We start from the raw sequence: 16027 nt of genomic DNA, 5'->3' as shown, positions 1-16027 counted from the left end.
TTTTCTAACATATTTCGTTTGATAAGTTCATTTTTGGTTTGCTGTTTGCTGGTCTTTTTTGTCATTATGCTAATTGTTTTTTTTTTTGTTAAAAACTAAACTTTTCTATTCCATCTACAGACCGTTGTTGGTTGATTTTGTTGTTGTTTCCATTTAAATAAATGACGTGAGCTCGATCACAGTGTACATTTTCTTTTTGTTGGTTCGAACATTGTGTGTTTCCAATAAAAAAAAAATTAACATCACTTGCCACAAATGCTATTTTTTGTTTGCTAAAAAGCAAAGTATCTTCGAATTCGGATTCCACCGTAGCGATTGAAACTCGTAAATTTTCGACTTCTGTTGTAATTTGACGAAGCTGGAAAAGGTTCGAATCGTAAAGTTAAAAAAATCCAACGAAAAAATATTTGGTTCAATTGTTTACCTCGAGTAAAATTAAACTCTATAAATGTGCCTGATTCGTTCATCACCTGCACGAAACCATCGTCAAAAGATCGGCACGCACACACACATACACATCAAAAAGCTCATTTTATGAATATTCCCGTGGCCCGATCTGAAAGAGACAATTTGCAAATAGCAAAATATTAGTAACACTGTGTATGGAATGGTTTCCAATTGATAAAATCCATCAAACTGTGTTGAATATATTTGTGTGATTGGATGCGATTGAAAGGAAAATCCGACCGAAAAAAAAGCAACCACCAATCGATTGATTGATTAAAATCATCATTTTTCAATGTTGCGATGCGATTCTTGCAATTGGCTTACCTCAATGGTTGTCTAAATGGTGTGACGAGCCGCCGTCAATCAAACTCTGTCTGAATCTCGTTCAATCCCGCTCTTTTGCTTTCGTTATCGCTCGCACTCTCTAGATTTCTGTGTATGTGCTTCGTCTCTCACAATGACGGAGAGTGAATAAAACGACGATGCCTTCGAATCGAATATCAATTTCGTTTTATTTCGATGGAACGATTGCAGAACATGTTCCATTATTGATGTCCCCTCTCGCTCTCTTGCGTTCACGCTCGCTCGCTCCACTCAGCTTTTGTTCGTCATTTTGCATCGAAGGTGGTCCCACATCGTGTTGTCGCTATGATGCCAAAGAATCTGATGAATATTGCAGAAAATTGCGATTTCGTTTTACGGCGTCAAATATATTTCGTTCTATGTTCGGCAATTAGTGCAATTTTGCTATTTTCACTTGCTCCTTGTCCAAAATGATGCATAAAATACTTACAATTCATTGCTTTGTAACGTTTGTGTACGCATATCGAAATATTACAGCGAATACGAGAGAGAGTGAGAGAAACGATGATTGTAACACACCATCGTTGTTGCCGATGTCGTCGTCATCATCATCATATGCCAAGGATGCGAATTAATTGTTTCTAAAAGCTTGAATTTCAATAAATCGCTAATGTGAATAATCTCGCTTTCTTTCGTTTTTCTCCCTTATGCTCGATGTGTATGAGTGTGTTTAATGTTCTGCGGCTCGATGCAGTCAAACGAAAATGGGCTCACTCAATGTGTGTGTGTTTATGTGAATGATGAAATGCGGGAAATGTAACCATTAGCAAAATCATTCGTCATTTTGAAATTCTTAAATCGTATGTTTGTTCATTTAAGCAATAGCAGCATATTTTTTTATATAATTTTTTTTTCTTTCTGTTCGTTTTGGCTTCGTTTGTTGTTGCTTCTATTCTGGAAATTCAAGAGCCTCGTTGAGCACATGTTTCATTGCACCTCCACATAACGTACACACACACACACACACACACAAAATCTACAAAACATCGAAAGCGCAATTTGCATTGTAGTTTATGGAGTATTATGGAGTTGTATGTGCACGATGCATGTTTATTCAATGAATCAAACTGCGATTCATGAGATCAAAAGGAAATCAACCCCAAGTTGCTCTGATGGTTTTTGGCATGGTCTTGCTTTGCTTTTCTGCATATCATCCGATCCGAGGCACACACACACACATACACACCAAAATAGAAAAAAAGCAGAAAATAAAAGATGAAACACAACGACAGATGTAGTTCAACCGAAACTTTGAGATTCAGCGTCGAGATATGTATATGAATCTATTTTCGAAATCCGGAATAAAATGTAGCACTTGAAATGTTGTGTCTATCTGCCTCTTTCGGTCGCTTTCTCTTTGTCATGAGCGTTTGCTGAGTTGCTCCTTTGCATTTTGCTTATTATTTTGTATGGGTGTGTATGTGTGTGTCATTTATAAAAAGATACCATCTAATTTGCTTTGGATTTTCTCTTCGTCTTTTTTTCTTCCTGCTTGTTATTCCTGTCTTTGCTCTTCTGGATTTTCTTGTTCTCGATGCTACATGTTCAGTTTGTTAAAAAATAAATTGTTTCTTTCCCATTTGTCTTAGCAGTGCGTTCGGCATATCTTTGTCAGCTTTTTGTCAATTATTTTATAGTTAGTTCTTCCCCTCTTGTTGTTGCAGTGTGATGCGAATACGTTGTCAGCGTGTGAATTTACTCAGGTTTTAGTCGATGCCATTGAATGATAGTTTGTCGTGGCTTTGATATCATATCTTGCCAGTGTTTGGTTTCATTTGCGCCGGAACCATTTTTACCTGCACGAACGACCAGCGATGGCATGAGCAACGGTGGATGAAGCGACGGATAGAACAAAATGATGAAACGAACAGAGATCGAAAAATTAACCGGGGAAGAGAGAGAGAGAGAGAGAGAGAGAGAGAGAAAAGGATATCAACGTATTAAATATGATGATAATGATGAAAAAAGGTGATTTTGCTATGTCAAAGAAGGGATTTAAAAAAAGGCATATCTTGAATAACATATGAATCGTTTGGAGCGAAAATGTAATACAGAAAAGTTGAGCGGAAAAATGTCGATGATGAATAAGCGGAAAAGGGATAGCTATATAGTATCCCTTTTCATTTGACATTTTTCCGCTCAACTTTTCTGTATTACATTTTCGCTCCAAATCATTCATATATCCATACCGGCTAACAAAATCCGTCCGATAAGCTCATTGCGGCCGATATTATCAAAGTCCATAACCATGACATCTAGTGAACATTCCCGAATCTTTTCCCATGGCACATTAAAACTAAATGATTCATTAAATACTGGGTTCAGCGTGCATTTGAATATTGGTGTCTTTCGTTTTTCGATGCGTTTATCACCAAATTGGAGCCAAACTTTAACATATGGATCTGTGTGGCGTAAATAGGTGGTGAGGTGGGTGGGATAGAGAGAGAGAGAGAGATTGGTGGTATTAAAACATTGTTTAGATATGTATTATCATGGTAATTTCCATCATGTATCACGTTTAGATATCGATAGAAAAGCTCGACCTTGACTCTTGCAAATCTCAATGTGGCATTTTTTCTACATATGTATGTTGTTGTACTCACCAGATTTGCCATTAATATCTTTGGCTTTCAAATTTCTAGCTTTAATTAGTGATAATGTCAAAATCGAATTCGATGGATGATAGCAAAGTGTAGTCAACAATTCGCCGCATTTATCTTTGGCTGGCGGTTTCAATGCTTTCCAATAAGATTGCTTCCCGGTTAAGTCAACCTAGAGTTAAATGTGTGTATGTGTTGGAAGTGAATTGACAGCAAAATAAAAGAAGAAGAAAAATGTGTCGAGACACAGTAGAGGAAAAAAAAGAAGAGAGAAGAGTATGAGTTTGGTGAATACGTGACACTTATTAATGGCATGTGTGTTTATCGATTGTTTGCAATGTGAAAAAAGTGTGGTGTGGCATGATGAAGGTACACAAACACATGCACACAATTCCAAAGTTGTCAATTGTCGAGAGGCACCACATCATCAAAACATTTTCTTGATTAAGGAAATTAATCTGGTTGACGGAGTGGAAAATACACACGGATTTCATCGTATCATTCTCTCATTCGTAGTGAGTCGACAAGTGTGAGTCAGAGCACACAGCAAGCGAGATAGAGTGTATGTGTTTGAGAAAGAAGAGGAGAGTGAGAGAGTGGAATGCTTTTATGCGCTTAAATTTTAATTTTGAGATTAAGCCCTTTCAGCTCTTCCAGTAATGTTTGCTGTGCTGTCGGCTCTTACTCACTCACACTCTCAATCATTAGCTCTATCTGCATACCCGTGTGCGTACTGGTACTTAGCACACCGAACTTTAATTGTACGGTGAAAACGCTCTATCGAAAAATCAGAATAATATAAATTAATTGGTGTGTATTTTATTAATCCTTGTCAAAGATTTACTCTCCGGACCGTTTTTCCCCCTCGGCCACCTCTCATTACCATCATTTTTATGTGTGTGTGTGTGTCTCTCAACAAATGTTCGCTGCATGGAATTTGCAAAGTTTTAGTTGAACTTTCGAACAACAGCCGAAAACCCATGGCAAACACTGCGCTCTGCTATCTATGTGTCGATGTGTTTGTGCCGAAGCACTCTTCAGCACATCAACACTAAAAGGAGCAAGCAAGAGAGAGTATAAATTCTGGGTGGGGTGGATGGGCGACAGAGACAGAGAATTACTTACTTGACACAATGGAAGAAATACTTCTCCAATGGAATCGTCTCTTGAAAATCGATCGTAGTCGAAAACATGCAAATGAAGCACACGTGTATTCAGCTTTTGGATGGGAAATCCTTCGAAATAGAATGTTTCGTTCCATCTTGGATTCAATGTGCGTCGCTTGATTTTCGTTTCAAGTCGATGCTTTTTGTCTGGCAATAGAGTTACCCGTACGTAAGGATCCGAAGTGCCACTCAAATCCTTTGCTGGTAAATCTTTACCCTGTTTTGTCGGTCGATTTGTTCGTCGAATCAATTGGAATGTCGTTAGTTGCAGGCGCAAAATCCGGTTGTAATTGGACGAGGGAGAGAGAAAGAGAGAAAAAAATACGGCACCGAAATGGAGAAAATGGCAAGAGAAAAACAAAAGTGAAACAAATGAAATATAGTGTAAACAGCATATCGATCAAACACAGAGTAACATAAAATTTTTTTTTAACGAAAATTGTATACAAGAAATGAAAGCTTTAGCTTCTGTTTGTGATTTGATTCATACAACTCACACACATATACACATTGATTGCCGGTTCTTTCCATGCCGAGCGCATGTGTGTATGCGAAAGAGAGTTCAGCACTCAAAATGTTCGCAACTAATAATCACAAAACTAAAAACTATGAACTGTTCGTAAAACGGAAGAGAGTTGTACAAACAATCGATTTCATTTCACTTTAAGTAAATGGGAAATCGTTTTTTTTTTCTGCACACAGCCACATATTCGCATATACACACACCGTTCGATACATAAATTCTAATACGATTGATGGCAATCGTGCCCAAAACAATTTTCAAATTCGGTGTGCGTGCTCATGGAATTCTATATGGCTCCTCCACGGGACTGGAGAAACAATCAAAGACAGCAAGGCAAAATTTAACAAATTTATCTGCAAAATAACCAGCCCAAGAGAGCGAGAAAAAGATATAACGGGAGAAAGAGAGAAAGAAAACAATAATACCAATTGTGTTTACCTGTAAAATTTTCAGTATCAACGTATTGTTCTGGAAGTCATATTCAACACAAAAATGTATCTGACCAACGTTTTCAGTTGGTTCCGCATTGTCTATGTACATATCAATCATTGAAGTACTCCGGTTCTAGAATCGCACATCCATCGAAGTAATAGAAAGAGAGAGGGAGAGAGAGAGAGAGAGAGAGAGAGAGAGAGAGAGAGAGAGAGAGAGAAGGAAAAAGCAACAAATATTAGGTACACATAGAATTTATGGTCGATTTGGTGAAAAATGTTAGTTACGAATGGGTACGGGCAACAAATGAAATGTAAACACAATCTAGAAGATTGCCATTATGGATGTGAGACACAAGCACAATATGGAACATCAAACATTGAGACAAAAATACGAAGGAATTATTATGAGTTTAAGAATATGCATTGTACGATGATCCACGCACACATCGCACGCGTGTGCGCGCGATTTGCAGAATTTAATTTTCAAGTGCCATTATCACTGCAAACGCAATGAACAGTCGTTTGATTCACAATCCGATGATTTCGTGATCGATGAATGTGGAAATCGAAGTGCTACATTGATAAAATGTTAGAATGTTTCTGAGGGAGCTTTTTCGATGATTGTTTATTCCAACATCTAGATTTCTTCGTCTGCCAGTCACCGTTTGTTGCGATTCATCCTCTTTATCGATGCTATCGCCGCTTCAATTCCGTTGTTGTTTTCTTCCTCGTTGTATTCAGTACACTCATTTTCTTTTTTTTTTTTTGGTTTTTTTTTTTTGTTTGGCATTGGTCTAAAACTTACGGTTTGATTATCTTGTTTTGGTCCGCCAACATTCTGCCTGCCCCCATCACCGTTTCTATCGCCCGATGAACTGCCGACTGGAGATTTTGTTTGCGAACTTGATCTAAAATACATAACAATGTGTTCCAAAAAATTACTACAGACAGACAATCGATATCCGTTCACACATTTAATTTGCAACAACATTCAGTGTCTTTGTGTTTGTGTTGTGGACGTGCGAGTGTATTATATGTGTGTGTGTAAGTGTGTATAAATTTCACATGTTATCATCGTCATCATCATCGTTTGCCTTCATTCTGCAAAATGTGCGGAGGATTGGGCAAAGGGTTTCTGTGCGTGGAATTGGGAGGAAGAGTTGGTCAACATATCTATGGGGCGGTTCAATAAAATTGATTCTCACATCAGCTATCTAAGTGTTTTTTTTTTTTCTTTTTTTGCTTCTTCTGTTCGGTTCGTTTTCCGTGCGATTGCATTCGATTTTGCTGGGTTGGATTGGGAAGGTGGAGGCTAAGGTCTGTTTCATTCGAGCAATGGGTTTTTAATACTAAAGTAAGAAGAAAAAAGAAACGTGCACTAATGGAGTTTTTGTAACTGTTATTGCTGTTGCTACTTCTGCCGCAGCTTTTTTTCTATTTGCATTAACCAGAAAATTAATTGCTCAAGACACGTGCGATTTGGACATTTTGTTTCATCTTTCTGTATTTTCACACACCAGAAAAAAACTGTTCGCTCTCTTTATTCCTTTGTGTATGTTTCATTTTGTGTGCCACTCGATTTTTATCTATATATCTAGCTGTTGTGAATACCAACTCATTTCATTTCATTCCATTTCATTTTTTTTCTTCTTCTGTTTGTTTCGCAACGAAACGATACAATCTTGCAAAGCACACACAAAGTGTGGATACATGTACATTTCAGCATTTGGAGTGGAGAAAAAGCAAACGAAATGAAAATGAGGCGAAAAGCATTTTGAATGCAAATGAAACAACGAGCGTGGCATGTCTGATTGCAGAAGTACAACCAATTCGCAATACACACTCACATTCGTGCGCTCACTCGTTCGCTTCGTATTGTGTACAAATTTATATAAATGTACTGAGTGCGAGTTGGACGAGGCAGAAGAGAGCGTAAGAGAGAGAGAGAGAGAAAAAAAGATTTTGAGAATTTTTCAAATGAATTCTTTTTCTGCTCGCTCATCAGGATCTGTAAAGAGAAATAAAGAAACGAAGAGAGCGAGTGCAAAAATACGTAGGTATATGTGAACGTGCTTATTCGAGGAGTTACAGTCAACATATGATTTTGCTTGCTTTTGACCAGGCCAATCCGAAGAGAATAAACTGGCGGGAGTTTAGTTTTCAACATTAGTCTCGGTGGAGCTAAACCAAAAAAAAATGTTCATTGCAGACATTCGGACCAGCTAACATTTCTAAATACATATGACCCGCTCGGATTTTGCCTTTTGTTAATAGGTTTTTATATTTCTGCTTGCTTTTTCTTCTCTGTTCATTCAACTGCTGCTATTGCTGTTGTTGTTGTTGTGTGCTGAAGAAGATTTTCATCAGAATGGCACGGGAATGGTGTATGTCTCTGACACAAGAGAGAGAAAAAAAAACACCCATCGAGTGTGAGAATGCAGGAGTGAGAGGAGAGAGAACAAAAGTGAGAGGAAAAAAAACAGTGGACTAAACGCCCAAAACAACACAAATGCTGCATTTGGATTACATTAGAGAAATGGGTCGTCTTTTAGAACCATGGCTAATTTTATCACTTTTAGGGAGGAAGGAGAGAGGGAGACACCGGGTGAGTGTGTTCACGGAGGAAAGAGGGTCAAGTATTGGATAACAGGCAACACAATCCAAAATAATGACTCATTTATCATGCACAAGCTAGTTAGTTGGTGTTTAAAAATAAAAATCCAGTGTGTTTGTTCGTCACATATTTCTTTTTCCCTCTCTCTCTCTCTCTCTCTCTCTCTCTCTCTCTCTCTCTCTCTCTCGCACACAAAAAGTTTAGCTTTCTAAATTCAGTGTCGTTTTCAGTTTTATTTGTATAGTTTTAATGTGTCGCACGTTTGTTAGCTATATGACTATTTCGAAGAATCAACTAACTAATTTCACTACGACAACATACAAAAAAAAAGAATGAAGAAGACCAAAAACGGAAAAGAAGAGCGTGAGCTCGCGCGCATGTTCGACATACGGCGTTTTTCGGCGACCGCGAGATTTTCTATGATGTTCTTACAATTCAAGGTTGATTTCTGAATTGCTAATGTAACATGTGGTGCACGTGTGAGTGTGGGTATGGAATTGGCTCCTATGTGTCTGTTATATTTGCTATATTCACTTGTCAGAAATGTCATAGCAGTTGTAACGTATGCGGACAGCATTGATTGCGTTCGCGTTTTTTTTCTCTTCTTTTTTCTTTTCACTCTCTATCCATTGGTGATCGCGTTTTTTTCCGTTGGTGCAACATACTGTAAACTGGAATAACGAACATTCGTTGTTTTTGTGTGTGTCCTCTATTCTAAAATACAATTGAAAGGGTTAAAAATGAATGCTATACTAAAAAAAACACAGCACGGATGCGCTTGAGACTGGTTTATTTGTTGTTGTTGGTTTCTAACGAATCGTTTAATGTGCACAAAGCGGAATTTGCTAAAAAAACAATTTTAATGTTATCTAGGATTGTTATAAGTGTGTTTGGTTTTGTTGGTATTTTCATGTTAATTGTATTTTGTTTCTGCGTGACATTCCATTGTTTCAGACCAATGGAATTTTGTGTGTGTGTGTGTGTGTCCATTTCGTTGACTGTCAGGGGCATTTTATGTTTGTGTGTGTGGTTTTTTCTAACATTTTGATCGAGATGTTTTTGTTTTGTATTCCGTGTATATTTCATTTTTGTGGTCGCATCATCTCAATGAATGCTCGGTGGTGTGCTCAGTATTTTTGATGAACGAAATGAGCTTTTTAAGGTTATTTTTTTCATGTGAATTTTTTATGTTTGTGTTGGTGTGGTTGTGTGTGTGTGAGTGAGTGATTGTTCGTACTTAGGGGAGTCGAGGTTTTTTTTGGTTGTTGGATGGGCCGAAGGAATGAAAAGAATGAATAACTTTGCACGAAAAAAAACAAATATAATAACAAAACCGCATCGCTTATCGTGTCCATTTAACCAGTAGTTTTATGCTCAATTGAGCTCGTGCTCACGTTTTTTTTCTTTTGATTTAATTAAATCATTCGCTGATGGGCCATATTATGGAGGTGCACTCTTCATTACAGCCAATTTATGTCAGCAAATTGACGAGCAATACACTAACCACGAGACTCACCGATTGCAAGATGGAGCGTATGCGCGAGTAAGTGAGCAAGCGAGCGATACTACACGACAATAGTAAAAATGGAAGCGGTTGAAATTTACGACTCTACGGTGATTTGTTTTGCCTCGTTATTCCTTCTCTCATTCATTTTGCCCATGTCTACGTTATGTACAGCATAAAAGTATTTAAAAAAAACCATTTTCAACTACGGGCATGCAAATTACTAAACACGAAAGGAATGAACGTGACAACTGAATTACATCGGTTTTGAGCGGCGCTCTGTGATGTGATTAGGACTTGAGAGAAATTTAATTAAATTTTTTCAAAAAGAGAAAAAAAAATGTCAAATGCGAATAAAGTAAGCAAGCAAGGAGCGTACAAACGAGATCGAGTGAAGCTCTTGTATTCCGTTCGGTTCCATTCCGATGTTGCCGTCATTGTCATCGAATGACGAACGAAGCGAACATCTTCTCTCCGCTTGCCAGCACTTAAGGCATACATAATAATGTTATGGCAGGATACGCGATTATTGAATTAAGTTGTCAGGGTTTTTCCTTCCGCGTGTATGCGTACGGGGTGGGAGGAGGTGGGCTTGTGTATATGTCATTTCAGTGTGTGTGTGTGTTTAAATGTAAATAGAAACCCAGAGGTTGAAAGAATACACCAGCAAGAAGAATCAACATCACTACCAGCTATCAAAACCGGAGCGATATAGAGATGAAGACACACGGACACACAGAGACCGATCCAACGGAATTTGTGTGTGTATGTATATTGTTATTGTGTGGCCCGTGGCAAAGGAATACCCTCTTCTCTTATTTTGCCGAGAAGAGCCATAATGGGGCAAATGTCGGATTTGTTTGCAACTGGGCTGAAATTCTTTTGATGAAATCGTCGTGTACACTCTCATAATTCTAAGTACACCATCGAATCGAAGAGGCGATCCGACAATGAAAAGAGCACACCAAGTCTCCAGATTGATAAAGACTCAGCGAGTGTGGAGTGGATGAGAATGAGAGAGGGAGGGAGAGAGAGAAAGAGTATTTGCGATTGGAAGCTGTTTTGCGGTATTGACTTTTCAACTATCTCTGGGTATTCTTTTGTAATGTGTTTGAGGTTTAGTGTTATGCTTAAAGTGTCTTTGTGTCAATGTTGTTTTCGGCTTTGCTTGGGCTTCGGCATTCACAGTGGGTAGGGTAGGGAGATCGGTTATGTGTGTAGGTTGGTGGTAGTGGTGGTGGTGGTGGTAGTGGTGGTGGGTATTTGGTTTGTGGAAATCCGGCTCAAAGCGAAAACAGACAGGCAATCAATCATTGGTCAATGAAGTACATACCCAATTAATGGTGTTTTCAAATTCAGAAAACCATTCAATTTGCGATTGATATTATTTGTGGTTTGCTGCAATTGTTGTTGCGATTGAGATTGCACAGGCGATTTGCTGCTTTGCTGTGCTGAATACTCTTGCTGTGGCTGTTGTTGCGTTTCAAATTGCTGCATTTGTTGCAATTGCTGTAGTCTGCTAGCGCACAAAAAAGAAAAAAAAAATAGAAACAGAAAAAAGTCACCAAATTATTTTTGTCTCGGAAAACGTACGAAAAAAATAAACGAAAACAAAACGATAAACGAAATCAAAATAGAAAATTATTTATGATTTTTTTCTGTTATTGTCCATATTAAAATGAAAACGACATAAAAAGCAAGCTCAATGGCGCTGCTCAGCAATGAGCAATTGAGCGGGGAGCGTGCAATAAGCCAAAACCTACGTGAAAAGCAAAAAATGAAATACATTTTACTCTCTATCACACATATATCTATACATTTTCTCATAAAACAACTTATAAATGCAATAAATTTTATATCAAGCTATTTCCATGAATACGAATAAACAATAACGAAAATCATGACTATACCGAAAAGGAAGAAGAAATTTTTTTTAAACGACTTATATACACAAACATAGACACATACACACACACACACACACACATTTTGAGTGCTACCACTTATCATAACATTAATAATGAAATCAAATTTTCATTGAACAACTTTTGTTATTATTCGCTTTGTAAGTGTGAAAACGCTTTCTGGCGCACATTTTGCACATCACCATACATACAGATTGAATTGAGGCTATGGCAGGCTTTTGATTGCACAGAGTTAACCATATTAGGAGCGAAAGCTATTTTAATTTTCCACTCCCGCTGAGCAATCGAAACACACTTTATCCGGCCGTCGCCTCCTATTCCTCCTCTTCGACGACCATTTAAATATTCAATGTGCGCACCGCACACATCCAACCTAAAACTATCAAATAACAAAACGCAATGAAAATGCTTCGAATAACCGATTTCAATGATATGACATATTTCACATTCTCTAGCACTGCATCAGAAAATGGGATATTTTCAATATGTGTGCTCGACACAACCCGAGCGACGTATATATGACGTCAATTATGTCATGTTTCACTTTCGGCCGCTTTTAAACACCAAACGTTCCATGGCAAGCGATTTTTTTTTTAAATTTTCGACCATACCTCGAGCATGCTTTTGTATCTTTGCCAAAAATGGTTCTGTACTAAGCTGAAAAAACTTAGCTAACCATTTAAAATACATTGCGCAAGCCATCTAGGTGGCGCCACAAGAAAATTTGGTTCTTATACGAGGTGTATGCTCAAGATATGTTTTCGACCCGGATTATTTCCGAAAAAAGGTATCACTAAACGAATCATCGAAACGGTATAGCCACTTTAAATACAAGTACAAAGTTGAGCCTCTGTGAAATGCATTCCCGCTCAGCATGTTACTGAGCTGCTTTTTATTTAAATTTGTTTTATTTTTCGTCTCGTTTTTTTTTTGCTAGTCAAATGGAAAAACTTCTACGATCGAAATCATTTTTACAGTTCCTAGGGGCTTTTAAGTCAAAATATACATTCATATTTGTGTGAATATTTCGTGAATATTGCATATAATCCGTGTATATTATTCACCATATTCACAGAATATACACAGCATGTAAAAAATATGTGTTTACGGCAATGTCGAATCTTTGTTACCGATCGTGAATATGAGGTGTATATTTCATGAATATCGTGTATATTCCGTGAATATGGTGCATATTTTGCCAGTATTGTGAATATTTCGTATGACTGTCATCTATGGTGTATATTTCTTGGATGGAATATACATGGAAGCCCCTAGTACAGTTCTCGTACGGCTAGTTCGTAGAAGGGACGGAGAGAAAGAGAAAGGCGATGAGGATTTTCCTTTCTCAATGAAGTGATTGCTCTTGTCCCCCGAGGAGAATGAAAAGCATTCATCTGTATGATAAATACAAAACGGATGCTATGGCTGCCGTTGCCGATGCTGTTGCCGAACAAGCATTACTACGTATAGAATGAAAAGAAGAAGAAGCAGGAGGGAAAAAATGGTCTAGGGAGCAAAAGTCAAAAGCTATTATCAAATCAACGGCACTTTGTGAAAGACGATTATTGGAAATGCTTAAAAATGAGTTTGCTTAATGCGCCAAAAGCTTTTACGCTTTCCACCTCATAATATTTTTGGGCACACGAAGACAAAGCCTGCACCAGAGTCGGATAAAAATCAAACTAGCGACTGTTTACATGCACGCGATGCGAACATTGCAAATGAAAAGCATGTGCTCCGATTGAGGCGAAGAAGAGAGATGGCGGCCAAAACATTGCGAAAATAATTGTCTTTTCGGTAAATGAGAACATGTTTTTATCTCATTCTCCGCTGACATTGACAATGGGGTTGAATGCATTCAAATCAAAGACTGAATGTGATTGTTCGTTGTATCCATCGAGTTGCTTTTTTTTTCGTGCGATATTTGCAAAGTTAGTGGAAAACTGTGTGTTGTTTGGTTAAACACAGAAGATACCAGAAAGAAATGAGTGTCGGTAAGGAAAATGCTAAACGCATTGTTCTTTTTTTTTCAAATGAATACGAATCGCTGACCCATAAGAAGAACAGAAGTTCGAAATTGAAAAAATGAGAAGAAAAAGCAACGATGTGTACCGGGAGACTGCTTGACGTTAACGCAACTGATATCGCTGTAGCACTTACACAGACAGCACCGTTCGATGTAGAAAATGCATTTTCACTGCTAAATGATAATTTGTAGTTTTGTAATCAAATTTAACGACATTTGCTAGATGATAAAACCGGAGTGTTTGGCGAATGACATTCAAACGATAAGCGGAATTCATTGTGTTGAGAAAATAAACGAACTAATGGCTAATAGTGTTTGTGTGTGTGTGTGTGTGTGAGTCTGTGTGTATACACTGGTTGTCGCATTATTGTTTGCTGTTCACCAAAGCGAATACAATAAATGTTGTTCTTGGCTTAGAATTAGGTCTCCAATGCGCTTCGTTTTCTCTCTTCGTCTCGCTGGTGGTTGCTTTTTCTTCTTTCGTTGTGGATTTTATGCCGGATAAATGTGTGCATATAAGAAAAAATTAAACTGCAGTAAAGTGTATTTAATATTTGCAAGAAGAGGAAAATAGCGAAGCGAATTGCCGGAAAAGTTATATTGTAATAACTTCTATTGATTTCATTTCATCTCATCTCATCGTAAGATGAAACAACTTCATGCCGAAATATCGATTCAATTATGTGCATATGGCAAAGTGCAACGGATATGATACTATGTAGCTTCATCGTTTCTTTTTTCTCTTTCATTCAGCGGCTAAATGTGTTTACAGCGCACCATATAGCCCAATGTTATTCAATTTAACCAAGTTTTATCAGAGATTTTAACCATGAACGGGAAACAAAAAGGTGCCTAAGTGCAACAATGTTACCCCCAAAAGGACAATAATTTCATTTTCTCTGGCAAATTGAATAGCCGATTAAAGCCACATAATACATAAATCATCGCTCCATATATTTCGGAAATGTGTGCATGCATACTATCCCAAAAAAAACGGGATAGAAAGAGAAAGACTACTGACTTCAAAGTACTACTACGAAAATGAATGGAAATGAACACATTTTGGTACAGTCTGTGAAAAGTGGAAATAATGAGTGAGTGAATGAAAGCGAGACAGAAATAGTATGAAATGAATGAAGAGAAAGTGCACCACTTAAAAACAATTATCCTAATTGCAAGAGAGAAAAAAACAATTAACGTTTAATTTTTTTCGCTCCCTCTCTCTCTCTCTCTCTCTCTCACTCATTTGTTTTGAGAGAAGAGCGAGAAAGAAAGAAAACATACAGCGACCGCAGCGGTGGCAGTGGCTCTCAAACGATAAATTAAAGCGATCATACAAATGCAGATTATCTTTATCCATCAGCCATAATTAATGCCTATTTGACGTTTTATTGTGGGCGCATCAACGCAATCACATACACAAAACGCAAACGCATCGGCAGTGTGAGAGAGGGAGATCGAATGTGTGTGGCTCGAATTTTTGACTATAGTGCGTTCAACAAGGCAACGAGCGACAAAGAGACAGCAAGCTTCCACATGCCATATATAAACACATCATCGTGAAATGGTTTTTTGGCTGGCAGCAATTTTGCATTGAAGCTTGCATAATCGCAACGTTGACACAGCTGACTCCATGCCCATGCATAATGTGTGCCATTTTATCAAAAATGATTCCAATCTCTGGCTCTCACGCTTGCCAGCTTTTGCTTCCCCTCGCAGCCACATAGCTGAAAAAAAAACAAACAGCCACACCGATGGTTCGTCATCTCGTCTAACCATGCATGGAAACATTGACCAAATTGTGTTTTGCGAGCGTTGTGCTGTGTATGTGAATGTGTTTGGTGAAGCATGTAAATATCAACTACAACTATGCAAATGATTGCACTCAGTCTTTTTTCTCAGCTATATACTTTTCTTCTGCAGAAGGAAAAACAGTATTGTGTGTTTTTGTTTCTTCTGCACGTATCACTCAGTTTTTTTTCTAATTTTTTTCTATTTTTTATTTTAATTTTTTTCATTTCTCTTGCGTTTGGTTTTTTTCATTGCAAGCAAAACTAACCTTAGGCTTCCACTTGTTGATTCTTCGTCCTCGTGTGGCTCAATGAACTTCAACTGTGAGCGTTTGTGACGCCACCATAAATAACCACCAGCTAATAACAATAAAATCACTATTATAACACCAAGGGTTGCTAAACATCCAATTATTATGACATTAGCCATTATTTCGTCTGTGTGTTTTTTTTATATTCTAATTATAGAATACGATGCGTTTTTTTTGCTTAGTTTAGTTCAAATGCTAAAATGAATAGAAAAGAGAAAAAAAAATAGAGAGAATAAGATATAGAGATAGAAGGTATGAGCACAAAAAACGAATATAATGTGAACAATTATAATTATACAGAGAGTAAAAAAAAAAAAAAAAAAA

The 16027-nt window shown here is 37.6% G+C and overlaps 1 protein-coding gene across 7 annotated transcripts in view; it reads right to left on the bottom strand.

Annotated features, from left to right (window-relative positions):
- Window positions 1–2316: 2316 nt before the first annotated feature.
- Window positions 2317–16027, bottom strand: part of LOC129574996 (synaptotagmin-7) — a 46794-nt gene continuing 33083 nt past the window's right edge. For 2 of the 7 annotated variants that reach the window (XM_055457738.1, XM_055457739.1), the window contains exons 2-10: window positions 15662–15898; window positions 10985–11170; window positions 8682–8861; window positions 6339–6441; window positions 5538–5663; window positions 4536–4793; window positions 3414–3582; window positions 3000–3212; window positions 2317–2606 (exon numbers count right to left, since the gene is read on the bottom strand). In XM_055457738.1, coding sequence (XP_055313713.1) covers window positions 2506–2606; window positions 3000–3212; window positions 3414–3582; window positions 4536–4793; window positions 5538–5663; window positions 6339–6441; window positions 8682–8861; window positions 10985–11170; window positions 15662–15822 — 1497 coding nt within the window. In that variant the 5' untranslated portion in view covers window positions 15823–15898 and the 3' untranslated portion in view covers window positions 2317–2505. Of the gene's footprint in view, window positions 2607–2999; window positions 3213–3413; window positions 3583–4535; window positions 4794–5537; window positions 5664–6338; window positions 6475–8681; window positions 8862–10984; window positions 11171–15661; window positions 15899–16027 lie in introns of all 7 variants that reach the window. The other 5 variants (XM_055457743.1, XM_055457744.1, XM_055457741.1 and 2 more) reach the window with 4 other exon arrangements.

This window comes from Sitodiplosis mosellana, unplaced genomic scaffold (assembly GCF_009176505.1).
Source record: "Sitodiplosis mosellana isolate CC-2019 unplaced genomic scaffold, AAFC_SMos_1.0 Smas_scaffold_6166, whole genome shotgun sequence".
Classification (NCBI taxonomy): Eukaryota; Metazoa; Arthropoda; class Insecta; order Diptera; family Cecidomyiidae; genus Sitodiplosis; species Sitodiplosis mosellana.
This window is presented reverse-complemented; position numbering and strand designations above follow the sequence as displayed.